At 39.8% G+C, this 17,725-nt stretch overlaps 1 protein-coding gene across 2 annotated transcripts in view; it reads right to left on the reverse strand.

Moving 5' to 3' along the window:
- Window positions 1-305: 305 nt before the first annotated feature.
- mthfd1l (methylenetetrahydrofolate dehydrogenase (NADP+ dependent) 1 like) overlaps window positions 306-17,725 on the reverse strand; it is a 36,676-nt gene continuing 19,256 nt past the window's right edge. Inside the window, exons 21-28 of one of the 2 annotated variants that reach the window (XM_069158198.1) lie at window positions 13,173-13,312; window positions 12,825-12,866; window positions 10,968-11,071; window positions 10,665-10,842; window positions 9,575-9,682; window positions 9,270-9,422; window positions 3,506-3,604; window positions 306-929 (exon numbers count right to left, since the gene is read on the reverse strand). In XM_069158198.1, the coding sequence (XP_069014299.1) occupies window positions 3,515-3,604; window positions 9,270-9,422; window positions 9,575-9,682; window positions 10,665-10,842; window positions 10,968-11,071; window positions 12,825-12,866; window positions 13,173-13,312 (815 nt within the window). In that variant the 3' untranslated portion in view covers window positions 306-929; window positions 3,506-3,514. Of the gene's footprint in view, window positions 3,238-3,505; window positions 3,605-9,269; window positions 9,423-9,574; window positions 9,683-10,664; window positions 10,843-10,967; window positions 11,072-12,824; window positions 12,867-13,172; window positions 13,313-17,725 lie in introns of both variants that reach the window. The other variant, XM_069158199.1, reaches the window with a different exon arrangement.

Below are 17,725 nucleotides of genomic sequence, written 5' to 3' on the forward strand. Positions count from 1 at the left end.
AGTCCTAAGTGATGGATGCAGAACACAGAATCAGATTCATTCAATTTCTGGACTAATATATACTTTTGTCAGGACAACAATACATCAACAATATGCCTTTGATAGCCACGTCAGTAAAATTCAAAGCCAACATTATCAAGTCATCCAAAAAACATTGACTCGCCACCTCCATCAATAAAATTCCTTTACCAGAAGTGAACTATAAAAATCCCTTGCAATCATTTCAAATGCCCAGTATGTTAAATAATATATGCTATGTGGCTTTGTTTATGGAGGAAGTAAAAAACTCCACCAACTTCTGGAGAGATCATTAAATATTTATTGAAAATATGTTTATAAATAAAATTGGGTACATGTTTAAAAAGGAGTAACAAAATACAGTATGTATGACAATATTACTTAGTATTCTATATGTAAAGTAGAATTGACATTTTTATTCCTCGATAATCCCCAACGGCATCACAAACCCGACAGCGGAAAGTCAGTTGATGCTGCTTAAAATGCAACAACAGGTTTTTGTCTTCAACTAGAAAATATTTCAGACACATATCTGCAAGACAGAAGGAATCAAGAAAGCAAATTTCATTACATTTGTCTACAGTGTATAGAAATAAAAACTGTTAGTGAATGACCTTCAGCATGGTCGGCCTATCAGTAGTAGTGCTGATGTAATCTGGAAAAAGAGGGGGGTGAGGGGAAGTAAGGCGGGGGATGGACGTTCTCATTAAAGTGAAAGCCTCACCGGATGTGTCATGGTCTCGGCTCAATAAAACGGTAATGTAAAGGCACATTAAAAGGCACAAAGCATGCTTACACACACACACACACACATTTAGACAAAGGAGTGTTCAGCAACACTCGCAGATCTCCTGTTTTTCACACCTGCTGGCTCAGTGACAGTCTTCTTGTTTTCCGATGACCACATGGCACTAAAACACAGACCAGAGTATACAGAGGAGCACAAGATTATTATTGCGAGATGTAAAATCCAACAACAGATATTTATGAAACTTGTGCTACCTTTTATGTGATCTGTGAGACACTTGACTGTATTAGCTGATGGTAAAACCGACATTCTAACGGAGAGGTTTTTTCATAATGAAATGGTGGGAAATGTTACTTTCAGACAGAGACGGGGTGATTCGAGGAATGCGGCCCTGAGGCGTGATGTCTGGTGTGGGCATCGGCCAGACACGGCACGGATTTGGCACATTAATACTTTGTCACAAGCAGCAAATAAAGCCTTCTGCTCCAAAACAAGACGGGGGCCGTTTCACAAAAAGGACTACATAACAGCAACATTGCACACGTCAAGCTATACACCAGTTATCAGATGTCCACTCCTCTACTGGAATACCGTCTGTCCTCCGGTTTTATAAATGTCAGTCAGAATTTGTTGAAACACAACTTTACTTACCAAAACAAACCGTGAAAACAAAATTCATTAGATTGCATATTAATGTGGGACCCAGTGGGTATTATACTTCATATCCAGGTTTGGGGGCTCAGGGGCAGCTGCCTGCATTCCTCAGCTGGTGATCCAGCCTCAAAACTCTTCAGTAACCCTCAGACAGACTTTTAAAGGGACCTGTCCTTGGTACTGAAATTAGCCAGCCTATTAAATATAAGAGCTAAAATACAAGAGTTTGAACAACACCGAGATGGAGTCAGAAACTCAACATGAACAACTCTGACCTGACAAAACAGGGATTTTCCAGCACAGTACAAAGCAGTGACGAAGCGCCCTCCTCATCAACACCGTGTCTTCAAATCTGTCATTGGCTCAAAACAAGAGGGTTCTCACGCTCACGCTCACAGACACACAAAATATGCAGTTGGAGCACTACTGTATAAATGATGAGAGCTTTCCTCCAGCCTCGACTGTAGTTAAAGTGCCAGATCCTGCCTGGTGAACACAGGATAACAGACCGAGCAGGTGTGGAACGCCAGATATGACAAGCACACACACATGTGCACACGGGCTCCATGTTGCAAACCCAAACACCTGAATGACAGATGCGGCACCCTGGGGTGCTGCTGGGGGGCCCGATCGTCTGCTTTCGGGCACGCTTCCAACACAAGGGGGGCGCGGGAGTAAAGCTGCGCTCGAATGGAAAGCGGAGGAAGGATGAACAATTTTCAAGTCTGAATGCGTGAGAGGACGGAGAAAAAGGAAGGGTTTGTTTTTTTGTATTGAGGCATGTCTGAAGGAATGATGAGACAGGAGGAGAACGCATGTGTCCAAACAACAGATGGTTGCAGGTCAACACAAACACACAGTTGGGAAACGTTTTATTTGAAAGGCACTTCAAATCTCTGAGAATCAAAATGGTTAACACAACAGCGCTAAATGCTTTCAGAGCATGCTAACTTCTGAATCTAATGTTCTGTTTACACTTTGTAGACAGAACATTTTAACTATAGAGTCAGTCACAATAAAAACTAGCTGTCAAAGTGGCCAAATTATGGAACAAAAAAAAATAAATAGAGATACAGAGGTCAGCAAATGGATTTAATGAATGTGGCTCTTGTATTGATTTTGGATCTGAGTAGTTTATCACTTTGGCTTAAATAAGAGAGTCTGAGATAGAGACAGATGACAAATAACAGGCTGAATACAGAGCTGTGGCATCAAATTAAAATGTAATGGTTAACATTATTTTAATGAAAAGAGCTTAGAACTGAGAAATGTAACATGCCACTTGTAGTGATTTGCACAATGTGCAGCAAGTTTTAGCGTTCAGCAGTATCAAACAGGTTCGGACACTATAGGTTACATTAATACCATAATGGCTAATTGTGCGTACACCGGCAGCTTGTTAATAAATATGCAAGCTGTCCTCATTTCAGTTAAAAATCTGAGGACGTAAACAAACTGTAGCACCGTTATTAAGACATTTACGTTTTTCTTTTACAAAAAAGGGAAAGTCTATTAAAACTCAAGAATAACAAAATTCAAGCAGACTTAACCTCACCCTCTCATACCTAGAAAACATTGAACCGAAAGGTCCAATATATGCACATAAAGCACAACGAATTGGCTACAGGACGCTGCCTTCGGCAAATCACGCAGATGTGCAAATACAGCATAATGCTAATGGTCCCAGAACATGCTCCTCTGATGTGGGGAGTGTTTGAGCTGCAGTAAGAAATCATTTCCTGTCAGAGGTGGAGGAGATAGATGAGTCTGAATGGTGCAGGCATGGAGCTGAGGATCCTGAGAACAGAGCAGAGAGCCTGGGAAAAAAAACAGGATGATCTTTTTAACTGCGTGCACAAGTGAGAGGCAGCTCAGCCGCACAGACTGGAGGCCTGGCACTGAGCGAATCAGGCAGTAAACGGAAAACTCTGGGGAGGAAATAAAGTCTCGTGTAATAAACTGTATTGACAATGACCACCAGTAAAATATTTATGATGATACAACGACCAGCTTCTCCAAGTGACTGAAGTGGTAGAATGCTTTATACTGATGTGCATGAGATAATACACATGAGAATATCCCTACCGAGCACGCTCAGAAGAGCCCAGTGATCTCTTCTGTGACCGGGTCAAGGTCAATGTCGTAGAAACAGGGGCGGGTGGGCAGGCCAGGCATCGTGCTCATCTGCGGGAAGAAAAACAAAACAAATCAGAGGTAGTAACTTTAACTTATACCTGTAATAATAACACATTTGATATATACTCATCACAACACAACAAAATGTTGGTTTGACATGTTGAACATTTGTATAAAAAGAATTGCGTCTTATGGCTTATTTTTCTTATTCCTGTATCCATGACATGGATTTAGTTTTCATGCATCTGCAATTGAATTCAATTGCAAAAAAAAATCTACAACATACTTGAAAGATATCTTTGAATAATTCTAAAATGGATCAATAAGCTGCAGACTTTGTTGGTTGTGAAGCAAAACCCTTCTATGTTTATTATTGTTGTTTTTACACCAATAAGTTGGCAGTCAAAAAAGCTTTTTCTAAATATCTAAACGGCTGGAACAGACTGAGGAACAAGTATAAGCAGCTGGTTCACGTCTTCTTTTGTTTTTTTGCTTTTGTGCAAGTTTCATAAAACTGTCAGTGGCCACAGAATCAAATAAGAAGTTAAAATTACAATCTATATAATAACCAAAACCTCCAATTAAAGCCTTTACCACAACACAGCTGTTCCACACCAAAAGACAATCCTAAGATTTGGCATCGAAACCTGTGTAAATTAGACGGCGTAGGATCAACCTCCCACAGGTTCAATAACTATAATCTACACTCATTTAACTCAACGTTAGCAGGGATGAACGTAGTCGTAGAAAATGGTGGCCTTGTTCTCACTGATGTCAAAATATATGTAACAAAAGGCTGCCTGCCAGATATGAGACAAAGTTAATGGGCAGCAGATGAAGTCATCGTGGTAATACTGACTACCGGTCTGATGGATGAAGCTCAGAAGTATGGAGAACTCACGGCTTTCAAAGAATCACAGAGATTTGATGTGGCCACAAAACGGCTCAAAGACGCTTCATGTTACATCATAAGTAAATTATGTATTAATAGTATCAATATAATGAGTAGAAGTGATGTGTTGCGTTCAAGATTTCACTGGGGTCTGCTGGGGGAGCAGCATTGGAGCCGGCGACACCAACAGACTTAACAAACTGGTGAAGAAGGCCGGCTCCATCATCGGCCACAAACTGGACAGTCTGGAAAAGGTGGTGGAGAGGAGGACGCTGAGGAAACTATTATCCATATTGGATAATCCTGACCACCCTCTCCACCACCTGCTGCAGGGACAGAGGAGGACGTTCTCCAAAAGACTCCTCCAGCTCCGCTGTCACAAGGACAGATACAGGAGATCATTCCAGATACGGGAGATCATTCCAGATACAGGAGATCATTCCTGATACAGGAGATCATTCCTGATACGGGAGATCATTCCAGATACAGGAGATCATTCCTGATACAGGAGATCATTCCAGATACGGGAGATCATTCCTGCCCACTGCAATACGATTTTTACAATAGCTCACCTCTGGCCAAATCTGCTCTACATTATTAACTGTTGCTTAATTCGTTGCACTGTTGTTTAATTTAATATTATTCTATTTTATTTATGTATACTCTGCATGTTTATATTTTTTATAGTTTATATTTAATACCTCAATTTTAATTGTCATTTTTATAGCTTTCACCCTGTATCTTTCCATGCTGCTGTGATGAAAATATTTCCCCTTGCAGGATCAATAAAGTGTGTGTGTGTGTGTATTTATTAATTTCCTGGTTCTTTTATATTCAGAGTTTTAGATCCAGCACACCTGTCAATAAGACTTACTGTTCCTCACGCTTGAGTTTCTGACCTACCTCAAACTTTGGTGATCATGAACACATCATTTATTCACAGCAATTACAAAAGGCTGAAACAATAGAGATACTTAAAGTGTTAATCAGAGTCCTGTTAGTACAACCAGCTGGGAGCCAACCCCTATGCAGAGAGACTTGAAAAAATAAAGTGGAACTGACAGAGGAAATTCTCCAAAATGACATTTGTGACATCACGAGAAGAGAACACATAAATGGACACACACGAGATATTGACATCAGAGCAAACGACTAAGTCAACTTAAAGTTTTAAGTCATCACTTAGGAAGAATTGGTTTGCACAGTACTGATCAAAGGCAACTCTGTGACTCATAAAACACTTTTCCTCACTCGAGACCCGGCCTGATCGTCCCGTACACAGAGAAAAGTAAATTATCTCGCTCATTACACAGGCAGCGACATTCTTCGCATGCCTCCCTTCTCCTGACCCAGGAGCTGTTTTATGGGCCCATTAGTGGAAATGAGACAGGAGGAAGTGACCAACGAATGTCCTGTCTGAGGAAATGCAGCTCTGCAAGTAAACCAAAGGACAAAACGGGGAGGACGTGCTTATACAATTTGACGGAGCGGATGCTGATCGCTCCTAGCCGGTCCACCATGACCTGACAGAGTTCTTACGAAGTCCATCAATAAAGCTTTAACCACAGACGACTCAAACTATGAGCAGAGTCAAAGGAATTAAATATCAGTGTATTACATTACTCTCTGATGGAATACATTAAGAACTGTTAGGACAGAGAAGGACTCCATTCCTTGGACTGTCTTTAGTTTTGATATCACAATGTGCCAGCACTGTAGCCATGACGATATAGAATAAAACTAAATGGGCCTATGACATCATCACACCAATGGAATAGTTTTAATATGCTTATAAAAGAACTGGATTAATATAACGTAATATAATGGTGATGCTACACTAACAACTGTAAAAAATTGCAGTGGAGCTGCAATTGAAAAAAAAGCCTCCGGTTACTCATCACTTTATTTGGTTGGATGAATCAGATGTGGAAGACAAACTGCAAGCTCACAGGAACAAACAAATCGACAACTTCTGAAAAAAAATAACATTTGGATTCACTTAAAGTCCTTACACTTTGCATGTCTTCGGAATACACTTTTAGGCGTCACATTTCAATATCAAAAGATATTAAAATATGAAGAAAAACTGTCAAAAGCTTTGAAAGCAACAAAAGATGTGCTGATCTGGCAGTCCTCCCTCTCAAGCCTGAGAACAAGTTGGCACTCGCAAAAACACACAACACTCCGTGGCTAAAGTTGGAAACCCCACTCTGCCAAATAAGTCCCTTCATTATGCCCAAACACAATGTGCCTTTGTTGGCGAAAACCCTGGAGGAGACAATGTAGCTGGATTTCTACCCCCAACTGATTCTGGAGTAAAGTTTCGGTCAACAAACGGAACCGTTTCTAAAGAAGACGGCCGAGAAGATTATGAAAGTGGAAATACAGACACAAAACACTTTTGCCTTTTTAAGACTAATGGGCCATTAAAGGACATGGAATCTGAAAGACTAAATCTCATGAAAAGTCAAATGGTCATTCAACTATAAGGTCTTTATTTGGGCAGTATGTTCATCTTATGATGATCCTACAGATACCAATGGTTATTTTATGAGATTGCTGTGTTCGTACTTTGGACAGACAATTACTGTGCAAGCACTGCCCACCGGCTGATTTCCTTCTCTCAAGTGCATTTCATTATTTATGCATGTATTGTGCTTTTCCTTCTTGTCCCAACTTCCCCACCATTTGTGACTCTTTTTTTGTATATTTACTGTTTATCTTTGGTGTGCATGGTATTTACTGCATTTTCTTTTGGTTTTTTTCATGCCTGATTTTGTATGCTATTGTACATATAAGACCATAGTGGTAGATCTAACAGCATGCATCTGTTCTTGTACTTCTGCTGCAGTGACAATGTAAAACTGAAGAAGTAGCTGAGACGTGCTCAATGCGCACTGTATCACGATGCTGTGTAACTTCATCCATTTCTGCATTACGTTTTAATCTACTTAAATAAAACTGCAGCTGAAAGAAAGGTCAATTCACGAGCACTGTAAATACATTTAAAGAACCTGTTGGCCATTGAGTCATTAATATGACCAAAAATGTTATAATTTAATGCATGCTTTCTTTCTTGGATTTTATCACAGAGTTTCACCCAACCTGCAACTTGGAAACATTGACGAGTAGTGAGCATAAAGAATATCCAGCCAAGGAGGGAGTTGCTATGAGTCTGAACTGTTTTGCGTTTACTGGTGCAATGAAGGCAGCTCTAAAAGGATATGAATTCTAAAGAGATCTATTGTTCTGCTTGTGACCCCTCCCTTACATATCTGGAGAATGACATCAGCCCCTTCCAGATTCTTCACCCTGTAAAGACCCCTAACCGACCCCTGAAGCTCCCCCTCCTCTCGTACTCACGCCCTCACTGACTGAGATCTTCTACCTCCTACAAGTAAACTGTGACCTGGCAGTTTCTATATTTTACAGAGAATATATATATATATATAAAGAGCAAAGAATACACATATTTAGGAAGGTGATGTTTGTTGTAAAATATTTTCCATCCAACACATTTTCTTATTATCAATAAAATGTTTAGAACTTTAACACTGGTCTCTCTGGCTGAGCTGAGGACCAGCTGCTCACATAGAAAAGGACACTCTCCAAAACTTTAGCTTTAAAAATTTCAACCTATGCACCACTCTGTCAGACAGCAGCTCGGCCACAGAGTTGAAAGAGCGATGTAGAGACTCCCTTTGGGTTAGAAGTCATAGTTCAAGGGTTGTCAATGTACTCGTGGCTCCTTGGGTCACAGCAGATCAAAGGCAGGTTTGAGACAGAGTGGAACGACGCCAAACTACTACTTCTTCCCAGCATGGCCAGTGTTTGACACCTCTGCCTCAGCCTATCAAAGCTCGGCCCTCAGGGCACACTGGTGAAACGGCAGGAGGCCAAACGCTCAGGAAGCCGCTTCCTTCCTGCCCGCCCATCATCAACCGAGAGGCTCCAGCCAGCCCAGTTTTCTCTAACTAGTAATACAAGTGTCAGGAAAAGACCCAAACCACAAATACAGTTCTGGGATGAACTCATGGGAAGGAAGGAAGGATGAGGAGAAACAGATAAAGGACCTGCAACTACCAATCATCCAGCAACAAAACTGCCAAGACCAGGAGTCATGGACGTAAAGAAAAAGTAAAGGCTCACTGCAACAACATCAACACAAAATACTGAGCTATGTTTCCTGGAAATACTAATATGGCTTTTAATTAACCTCACACGAAATATAGTTGAACTCACTGTCAGTCCTCAACTTCGAAAACTCACTAATTTAAATCAGCCACCCACAACTCGGAGATCAAAGAGAGCAGCTGGAGAAATGGATGCTGGATATTACAGCAACAAGATAAAAGAAGGGCGCCAAGTAGTAAAATTAGATTCAATGTCTTATGCAGTAAATATCCATTCGTAGCTGCTCAAGAAGTGCACGAGAAAACATAAATATGGCTCTATGCAGGAAGTCAACATGCGAGTTTCAACTTACACTTTGACACTATGATTCCCCGTGGTGGTGTACATGTCCGAGATTTTACTTTAAATTAAACTGATGCAATTGATGGAGCAGAAAATAAACTGTTGTGATATTAAAAAGGAAAAAAATTAAGAATGAATGGAAAAAGTAAAGGAGTAGACAAAAATGTAATAAAGTAAAATAAAAAACATGATTCCTTTTCAGGTTTCACTATTCTACGCTATGATTCCACTCATACATTCACAACTTTGCTCTCGAACCCAATAATAATTAAGAGTTCAGATAGTGTGAATTATGGCATGGACCCTGACGTTAGCATGAACCTGTGCGTCTTACAGACCACATACCGTCCCCACAAGTGGGTAGATGAAGCCGGCCCCGATGCTCGCGCGGACATCTCTGATTGGCAAAACAAATCCGGTGGGTGTCCCCTTCCTGTCAGGCATGTGGGACAGGGACAGGTGGGTCTTGGCCATGCAGATGGGCAATGAACCATAACCCTGGTTATAGAGAAAAGAAAAACAATGACTGATCTGTGTGTGTGTGAGTAGTGGGAAGGTAACACGCAGACAGAAGGACAGAGAAAGGAGATGAGCTACATGACTTCTGTTAGTGTGCGAGGTGGTTATTATTGCAGCAGCCGTGATCTCACTTGTTGATTGTAGTAATCTATCTTGGCCTTGGCCTCTGGAGACAGCTCAATGTCATCGGCCCCGTACACTTTCTGGGCTATTGTTCTGATTTTCTCCGTGATCGGCATCTATGGGAAAGACAACACGAGAGACAGGTGGATACACGGCGGCACTACGGTCAGAAGGAAGAGGGGAAATTAGAGATAGTGAACTGAAGACACATCAGTGTGACATCAGAGTCAAAATGAGTTCAACAGACCGATTTAAACCATTCAACATGTTTGAACTTTACTTATATGACTCGTATTTTATATTCCATAGCTTTGGTCTCCTGTAACACGAAAACAAATATACAAATAAATAAATAATGGTTAAAAAAAAAAAAAAAAAAAAAAAATCAACATTTGATAACCCTATCTCGCAGGATGTGCTGCACCGGAGCATCAACAGGACCCCACATCATATTAACAATAAGCATATACAACCTCTTACATGAGTTTGGAGATCTGCACCGTATCAACACACCTTTTCTTTGTTAATTGATCTTCTGAGCTGTGGCTTGGAATGGAATATCTTCTATATTATGTTTATAGTGTTAGTCTTATGGTGACCATAAGACTATTGAAGAATATGTGCTGTCACCTGCCATATTCCAGCCACGCTGCTAGTATGGAAAGTTAGAAGGGATGGCATCTTTGGCCTATTTGATTGGACTTACAATTTGGCTCTTTTTTAATACAGTATCATTTGTAATGTTGTTGTGGGAATGTTGGTATGCAGGAACATGCAGACTGTAGATAAGACCACGCACACAAACACACAAACAGAATCAGTTAATTTAAGTCACAACTTCCCAGACTCACTAACTCAAACCAGCTGATGTTTGTTACTTTGACATACTGCCGCTCCCAAAATCAACTTCATTTACTGCAAACAGAGTATCCATTACTGAAAAAGTAGACTCGGGGATACTTCCTGTCATACAGCAACAACACAAAGGCATCAAACTGTTTTACATTTCTTCCGATACATGGCTTTATTCTTAAATTACCATCAATTACAACACCAAAAAAAAAAGTATGATTTTCTATGCAGGGTATCTGCTCTCACCTCTATGTTGTACAGGAACTGGAAGTTGCTGGGTTTGCTGGCAGCCTCGTTCACAGCCTGGGCCAGCTCTACAGAACCTCGCCCCCCCTGCGCCCAGTGGTGACATGGTACTGCGTCAGACGCTCCGCACTCTTTTGCTATCTGACACACAAGGTCAATCTCGGCCCGGGTGTCTGTCCTGAAGGATCACAGCGGCAAAATTTCTTCGTAATTCTTGGTATGTCATTACTTATTTTATTGTAATTAACAAAACTCGAGTTAGGTTGTATTTTTTGTGGATGTGTCTATCTGCATGCATCCTACTTGAAGACATTGAGTGCCATCACGACCGGGACCCCAAACTGGTGTGCAATCTGGATCTGCTTCTTGAGGTTGCTTCGGCATCCACCTTCAACCAGGTTCAGATTCTAAAAGGAGGAAGCGATATAAGAGACAAAGCAGAGGTTGGCTGAAGGTAACAAAAAAAAAAACTCACCTATGAAATGCACAACAGCTGGCCATGCACTAAAGTAACACATTCGACAGCATCACAAAACTGAGACAACAATGAACCCCTTGTTTCTTATTACATCAAAATATGTAAGTTCCTTTAAAACTAAATACCGACAACATCAAACAAATGAAAAATAAACTATTCATCATAAAATAAAAATGGGAGAAACAAAAAGCAGAATGAGATGTGTGATTGTCTGCAAAATAAGCAAGAAACACTGGGGCCTCCTAGTTTAGCCTTTACTTGCAAGTAGTTTGCAGAGAAATAATTTGCGGGGTATGACACAGAATTCCTTAATTCCAAGATTAACTCCAATATCCTAATTTCCTATTTATCCATTTAGCTGGAGTTGTCAACACCTATAGCAGAATTTATGACATTCACCATGTGCACTTGACCTCGTATACTGTCAGTGTTCTGCATTACTATAGATGGTCTGGTGATATATTAGAACATAAATAAATCTGGGGCAGTATCCTACTGTGTGCAGTTATTCATGAATTATTCTCATACTGTACTGCATACGACTACGTGCAGAAAGTGAGTTACTCCCAAGCACATTAACAACATATTGTGAAGCTACTCCAGGTTTGACCACAGTAATCCAATCTTGCACTGCGTGCGTGCGCGCGTGTGTGTGGAAGCAGCCGCAGGCTTAAAGCGGTAAGGCCATCCAGGTCCCTTAAATTCATTTCCCTGGCTCTGTTTTCCCCACTACTTCTGGTTCTTATTACAGCCTTCACAATTAACTTATACTGCTTCATTATTTACTCAGCTGAACCTGCCTGAGAGACCAGGGATTGTAGCCAGATATGGATGTGCACCCGCATACACAGACACACACCAAATAAATTCCACCTCCATTGTGCTGAGGCCCCCATTCCCAGAAACCACATGCAAATGTTTTATTTGTGCTGTTAATCAAATAACCATGTTCGCAGACAAATGCATAAACCGTTGGTGGAGAATTAAATGTCAGTGAGAATGCAGCTGGAGACCGGAGGCATATTAGTTCAGTAAAATCTAAAACATCCTTTTACTGCATCACACAAGTCCCTAAGAATGGTGTAAAATGATCTCTGACTCCCCAAGCTTTTCCTGACACGTATGACACACATTTGACCTGAAGGACAGACTTGGTATAAATAATGTGATAACTGATATTCAATATTGTGTAAGGAGTGTTGCCCCTATGTGTAGAGTACTTCATCACCATAAAAGGCAAGATTTATTCTTCATAGACAGGTTGTAAGACGGACTGAGGACATATTACGAATGTAAAGGGCGACACTAAGATGTATCACCACCCACTGCTACGCACGGCTGACATGGCAGTACACTCGAAAAGCACACCACCAAATAGAGTTAATGTTAATGAGCACATGATTGACATATAATTGGAGTGTCACATTAGCTGATGAGTTTAAATAGCTTTAATTTTCCAGAAAACATCCTGACCTTTAGACGTAATAAAAACAGACCCAGCCAATTATTTTAACTGGATTGGAAGTACTGTTAAAACACTAACTCTTCAGCTCAAAAATGATGACCATGTTTGTTCCGTCTCCTTCATGTTTATCCGTTTACCACAGTAGCTGCGCTCATTTCTGTGAGTGCATGTTTGTGTCCACACACAATATACATGTGTGTGTTTATGTGGTTCATACCTCATCAATGTACTCCCTGGGAAGAGGTGTGCCTGCTGACACCTAAAAACACAAATAAGTATCATTTTGTATTCAGCAATGGGCTATTTCATTTTTCATATAGTTTTTGAACTCATTTATTTGGAAGACACTATAATATTAGTTTAGGTTGTTGACAATCGACTATTAATTCATCTTAAGATGAATGTCGAGGTACTGCATCGTAGAATTGCATGAAAACATGACAGAAAAGCAAACAACCAGGATAATGTGAGGTAACTGCCATCCGGTGGTACCGATCCAATAGAAATCATTCACATCCCTGCATTGACTATGTTGTGGTATGGTAACAGTGCTGTGTCAGCTTACATTTGGGCCGCCGCCGTGCATCTTCAGTGCTCGAACAGTTGCCACCAGCACCACCACATTCGGCCTCAAACCTGAAGCTCGACATTTGATGTTGAAGAATTTCTCCATCCCGATGTCCGCTCCAAAACCTGCTTCAGTCACTGTGGGAAAACAGACAAAACAAAAGATCTTTATACAGGACACAAACAGAGGTATAAATTATGTTTACATGTCGACCATGTACAGAATACCATTCTGGTCAGCATATAAAGCAGATAGGGGTTAAGGAATGTTAGCTATCTGCACTAAATTAAAGCTTTAGCAGCAGCACTGGGTAGAAAAATGTAATTACAGGCTGATCGAATCATGAGCCTGCTATCTATCTGCACTCGTATCACCTCTTCCTGTCCGTTTCATAACATGTTTGACCAAAGCTGACCTCAGAACAACTGCATATACATGTGTGACGACTCAAAGAGTCATGGGAGTAAAAGGTGAATCTGAATGTTTTCTGTGTGAACAGTCATGTTGTCCTGACTAATGGGTAAAAATGTACGGGCTCTCAGAGAGACAGATGGTCTCCGATATGGACTTTTGAACAGGCTCCAAACAAAGCAAAGAGTCCACCTGGAATAACGGTCTTGTTAACATGTTTCCTTTTACTTGTTGTGTACATGTGTGTGGCACCACTGTACTAAACGACACACCGGTGGGCCAAAAACTAGAAATTTAAAGAAAGACTGAGGTTGATTTCCCATGCAGCTTGGTTGGTGAGATTCAAGGTAAACTGAACACATTACTAAATGTGGAAGTGAGTGATTAAATTGATCATACTGCAGGTGTTATGCTTAATGTCTAATGTAACGTATGTTTGTAGCATTTGCTTTTTTGTTTGATTAAACGCTGCGTTGTTACGTTTGTGAAACAATGTACAATTTCTTTTTAAATATATTCTAACATTAACATGAAATTTCTCAATCCGTTCAAAAGCTAAATTAAATAAATATACCGTAACATGCAGTTTCTATCTGCCAGTCATTATTTATTAAAAATGTAGTCAAACGTGAGTATAAAAACCTTTATGAGCTCTGTGTGACCACCAGAGAAGACCAATAACACCCTGAAGAGCAGCATGACTTTCTGCCAGTCACAGGAATAAAGTTTGTTTTGATTTTCTCCCACAGGTCCATAAAATGTAGAGAAGTCAGTCAATGTCACACCATGTTAACAATTCATGGTACATTAGTAATAGCTGAACCCTAAATAGTTTAAATGCCAAAATATTGAAAATGTTTTGCTTTCGTCGAGACCAGCTGACCCCAGAACAGATTTGTAAAAGTAATGCTACTATAGGTGTTATTGACATGATGATTTAGAGAGAAATTAAAGGCTAAAAACTAACATGTCAATGAATAAAACACATGCAAAAACACAAGTGCCTGAAAAGAAACTTTCATAACTATAACACCAATAAAATGTGTTATTATTATTATTATTATTATTATTGTTCTAATATTTTTTTACAAAGGTCTATTATCTTTAAAGTTTAATCATCAGTTGTTGTTGTTGTTGTTGATGAAAGATACACATGGTTTTGTGTGTAGGCAGCCTGCACATTAAACACAATAACCACCGACAGCTAACCCTTTTAACATTTATTCTGATTGAAAGGATAATAAATGCTACAAGAATCATGTGAGGACACAAATTAAAATGTGATAAGTTGTATGTCCTGCATGAACTTGTGTGTTAGAGTGCATACAGATTGGACCTGTACAGTAATTGCACACTTTATAGAGTTCAGTAAAGCTCCCACAGTTCCGGGAATGACATATATCAATAAAATCTATTGTGTAAAAGCAAGTCAACCTTATTACACTTTGTTAGATAAATCGTTCCAAAATAAATTTAATGTAGAAAAATAACTGAAAACATTCCAGATGTAAAGAAAACAGTAATTCATTGTAGCTTTAAGTGTTTGTGTCTTACACTTGATTAAGTTGAGAGCTTTAATGAGAAAACAAGTGTTTGCATGAAGAAATGCATCACTCTGCTTTGCTTGTATTACAAGTCATAGTACAATCTATTTCATGAGACCGAGAGAAAATGACTGTAAAAGAAGGGAGGCGGAGAGGAAAAGAGAGAATGAGAGAAGGGAGGTGGAAAGTCAACTTAAATTAGAAAGGTGAGAAAGTCTTCTAGGGAGAATACAACATAAAGAGCCGTGAAAAGAAAAAAAACAAAACATAATTTTATCAATAGGACCTAACAGTTTCTGGAATAAAAATGACAATATTGATGCAAAGCAGAAACTGTGGTTGTTTTTTTTTTTTTGGGGGGGGGGGGGGGGGGGGGGGGGGGGGGCTTGGCTGCATTATATCCATCTTTAAAAGTGTCTGTTTAAAGAACAACAAATAATGCCTGAGGGATGAGTACAAGAATGTGGCTAGAATTTATTTGGCCACAGACCGCTGACAGAGCGTAGTGTTTCTCATTAGCGCCACACTAGAGCTTTGGCTCCGAGTACTCAACCAGCCTGCCAATGAAAATCACATTCTTAGGTACAGTGTTTGTGGATCTTTCCATAAACTTTGAAATCTCCCACACAGTGAGCACAGGAGTGCTCACACCACAAAGGCTCAATACAGCAGAGGTTGTTCAGCTGGGACAGAATGAAACCGGTAAAGAAAGGCAGTTTGTATCAACAGAAAATACGACTTCCCACAACGACATGACACAAAGCAGGAGAGTGAGCCCAGAGGATGTCGTAAGGAAACACTATTGAACTTCCTGTTCTGTGTGACAACCCTGAACTGTCCAGAGAGCGAGAGGGGAAGAAGAGGTCGGTGTTGTTGTGAACAGGAGGGCTAGAGAAGGGGTATAGAGAGAGGGCTAGAGAGAGGGCTGGATGGTGGTACTATCAGTCCAGGCATGGGTAGCTGCAACCTGCCAATAAAAACACAAACGAAAACGCTGCAAAGTAGGCTACATCAACACGACCTCAGAGTTTCCCACAATAAGCCCTCAGAGCAACGCTGCAATGTATGATTATTGTTCATTACCATGTTCGTCATTTTACCAATTAAACAGTTGTCTTTAAAATGTCCGAAAATATTGAACGATTGTTTTCGTTATTTTTAAAGTGTCTTCAGATATTTTGAGTAAAAGAAGACGTTCTTTTAAACAAAAAGGCCTTTTTCTGCATTCTTTGCAGCAACATTTAAGTTAAATGATTAATTGATCATAAAACTTGATGTTTATTACTCATCTCTTATCCAAATCAGTGACTTCTTCTGAAACTATGCAGTAATAGTATGTCACAGCTTAACATTTAGTTTGCATATTTAGATTCGGATTCACAAACCACTTTAGGTAAAAGAAATTTAGGAAGAATTAATGTCCCATCGGACTAAAAATCTATAATAAAACAAATGAGTCCAAGGAAATGTTTATCTATTAAATGCAATTCTGTATGTTGACATGTGAGCGAGTCTGAGAACTGTATGTCTTGAGGTCAGTAGGTTTTAAAAAACTAGGACTCGGTAGGATTGGATTTAAAAAAAAATGCTGAATTCACTCATGTCTCAGTGGGCACTTATCCACAAGCCTTAACCAATACTTAGTTGGTTGCTCTAGTTTAGGGAGACTTTTTAGTGTGGGCAATCTTACAATAAATCAGAATCTGGGGGTTATCTGCGTTTGGCACTCCAGACGGTTAATGATATGGGAATCGCACACATCTGGCATGTGGAATGCATTTCTCTACAGCTCCCACCAAAAACAGCATTTCTCCATTTTAAACCCAGATTCCAAAGTGACTTGAAAAACACCACAATAATACTGAGCATGATGAAACATGGCTGTGAGTAAGTTCATTATTACCCCCACAAACCTCTGAGTTCACAAAGAGTTTGTGTGCTTTCTCTTGCCACATGAAAAGAACTGTAAATGCATGTGCATCCATAAAACAGGGACCCCATAATTAAAGAAACGTGGGTGTGCTTACTATACATCATTGTCAGACATAATAATTTCGTCTAATTTTTTTTAAATAGTTTTAGTCATCAATCCTATTAGAAAAACACTGTTGCCATCAAATAGATTTCTAAGATACGCGATTGCAACAACACTACTGACAGCAAAAAAGATGTAGACAAGAAAAAACAAGTTCAGTGAGTAGGATTTAGGGTATCTATTGACAGAAATGGAATATAATAATCTTGATTATGTTTTCTTTAGTGTGTAATTACCTGAAACTAAGAATTGTTGTGTTTTTGTTGTCTAACAAGTCCATCATAACCAAAGTTGCTCAAAGCAATACACTATTAGTAATTATTAATATTAAAACTAGAATTCCCAACTAATAAAACTTCCATGTTGCACTGCCATGTTTCTACAGTAGCCCAGAAAGGACAAAGTAAACACAGGACTCTTCGTGTTTTTTGTGAGCTTTGCAGCCAGAATAGATTCTCCTATACGCCTGGAGGGACACTTGGAAGGAGAGGATGCTGAATGCCACTAAATCCAACACACAAAGATTAAGCAGTCTGCTAGAAACATCCTTTAAATCCACC

Source organism: Embiotoca jacksoni, unplaced genomic scaffold (assembly GCF_022577435.1).
Source record: "Embiotoca jacksoni isolate LCO1_2020_lvr unplaced genomic scaffold, fEmbJac1.0.p SCAF_23, whole genome shotgun sequence".
NCBI lineage: Eukaryota > Metazoa > Chordata > Actinopteri > Embiotocidae > Embiotoca > Embiotoca jacksoni.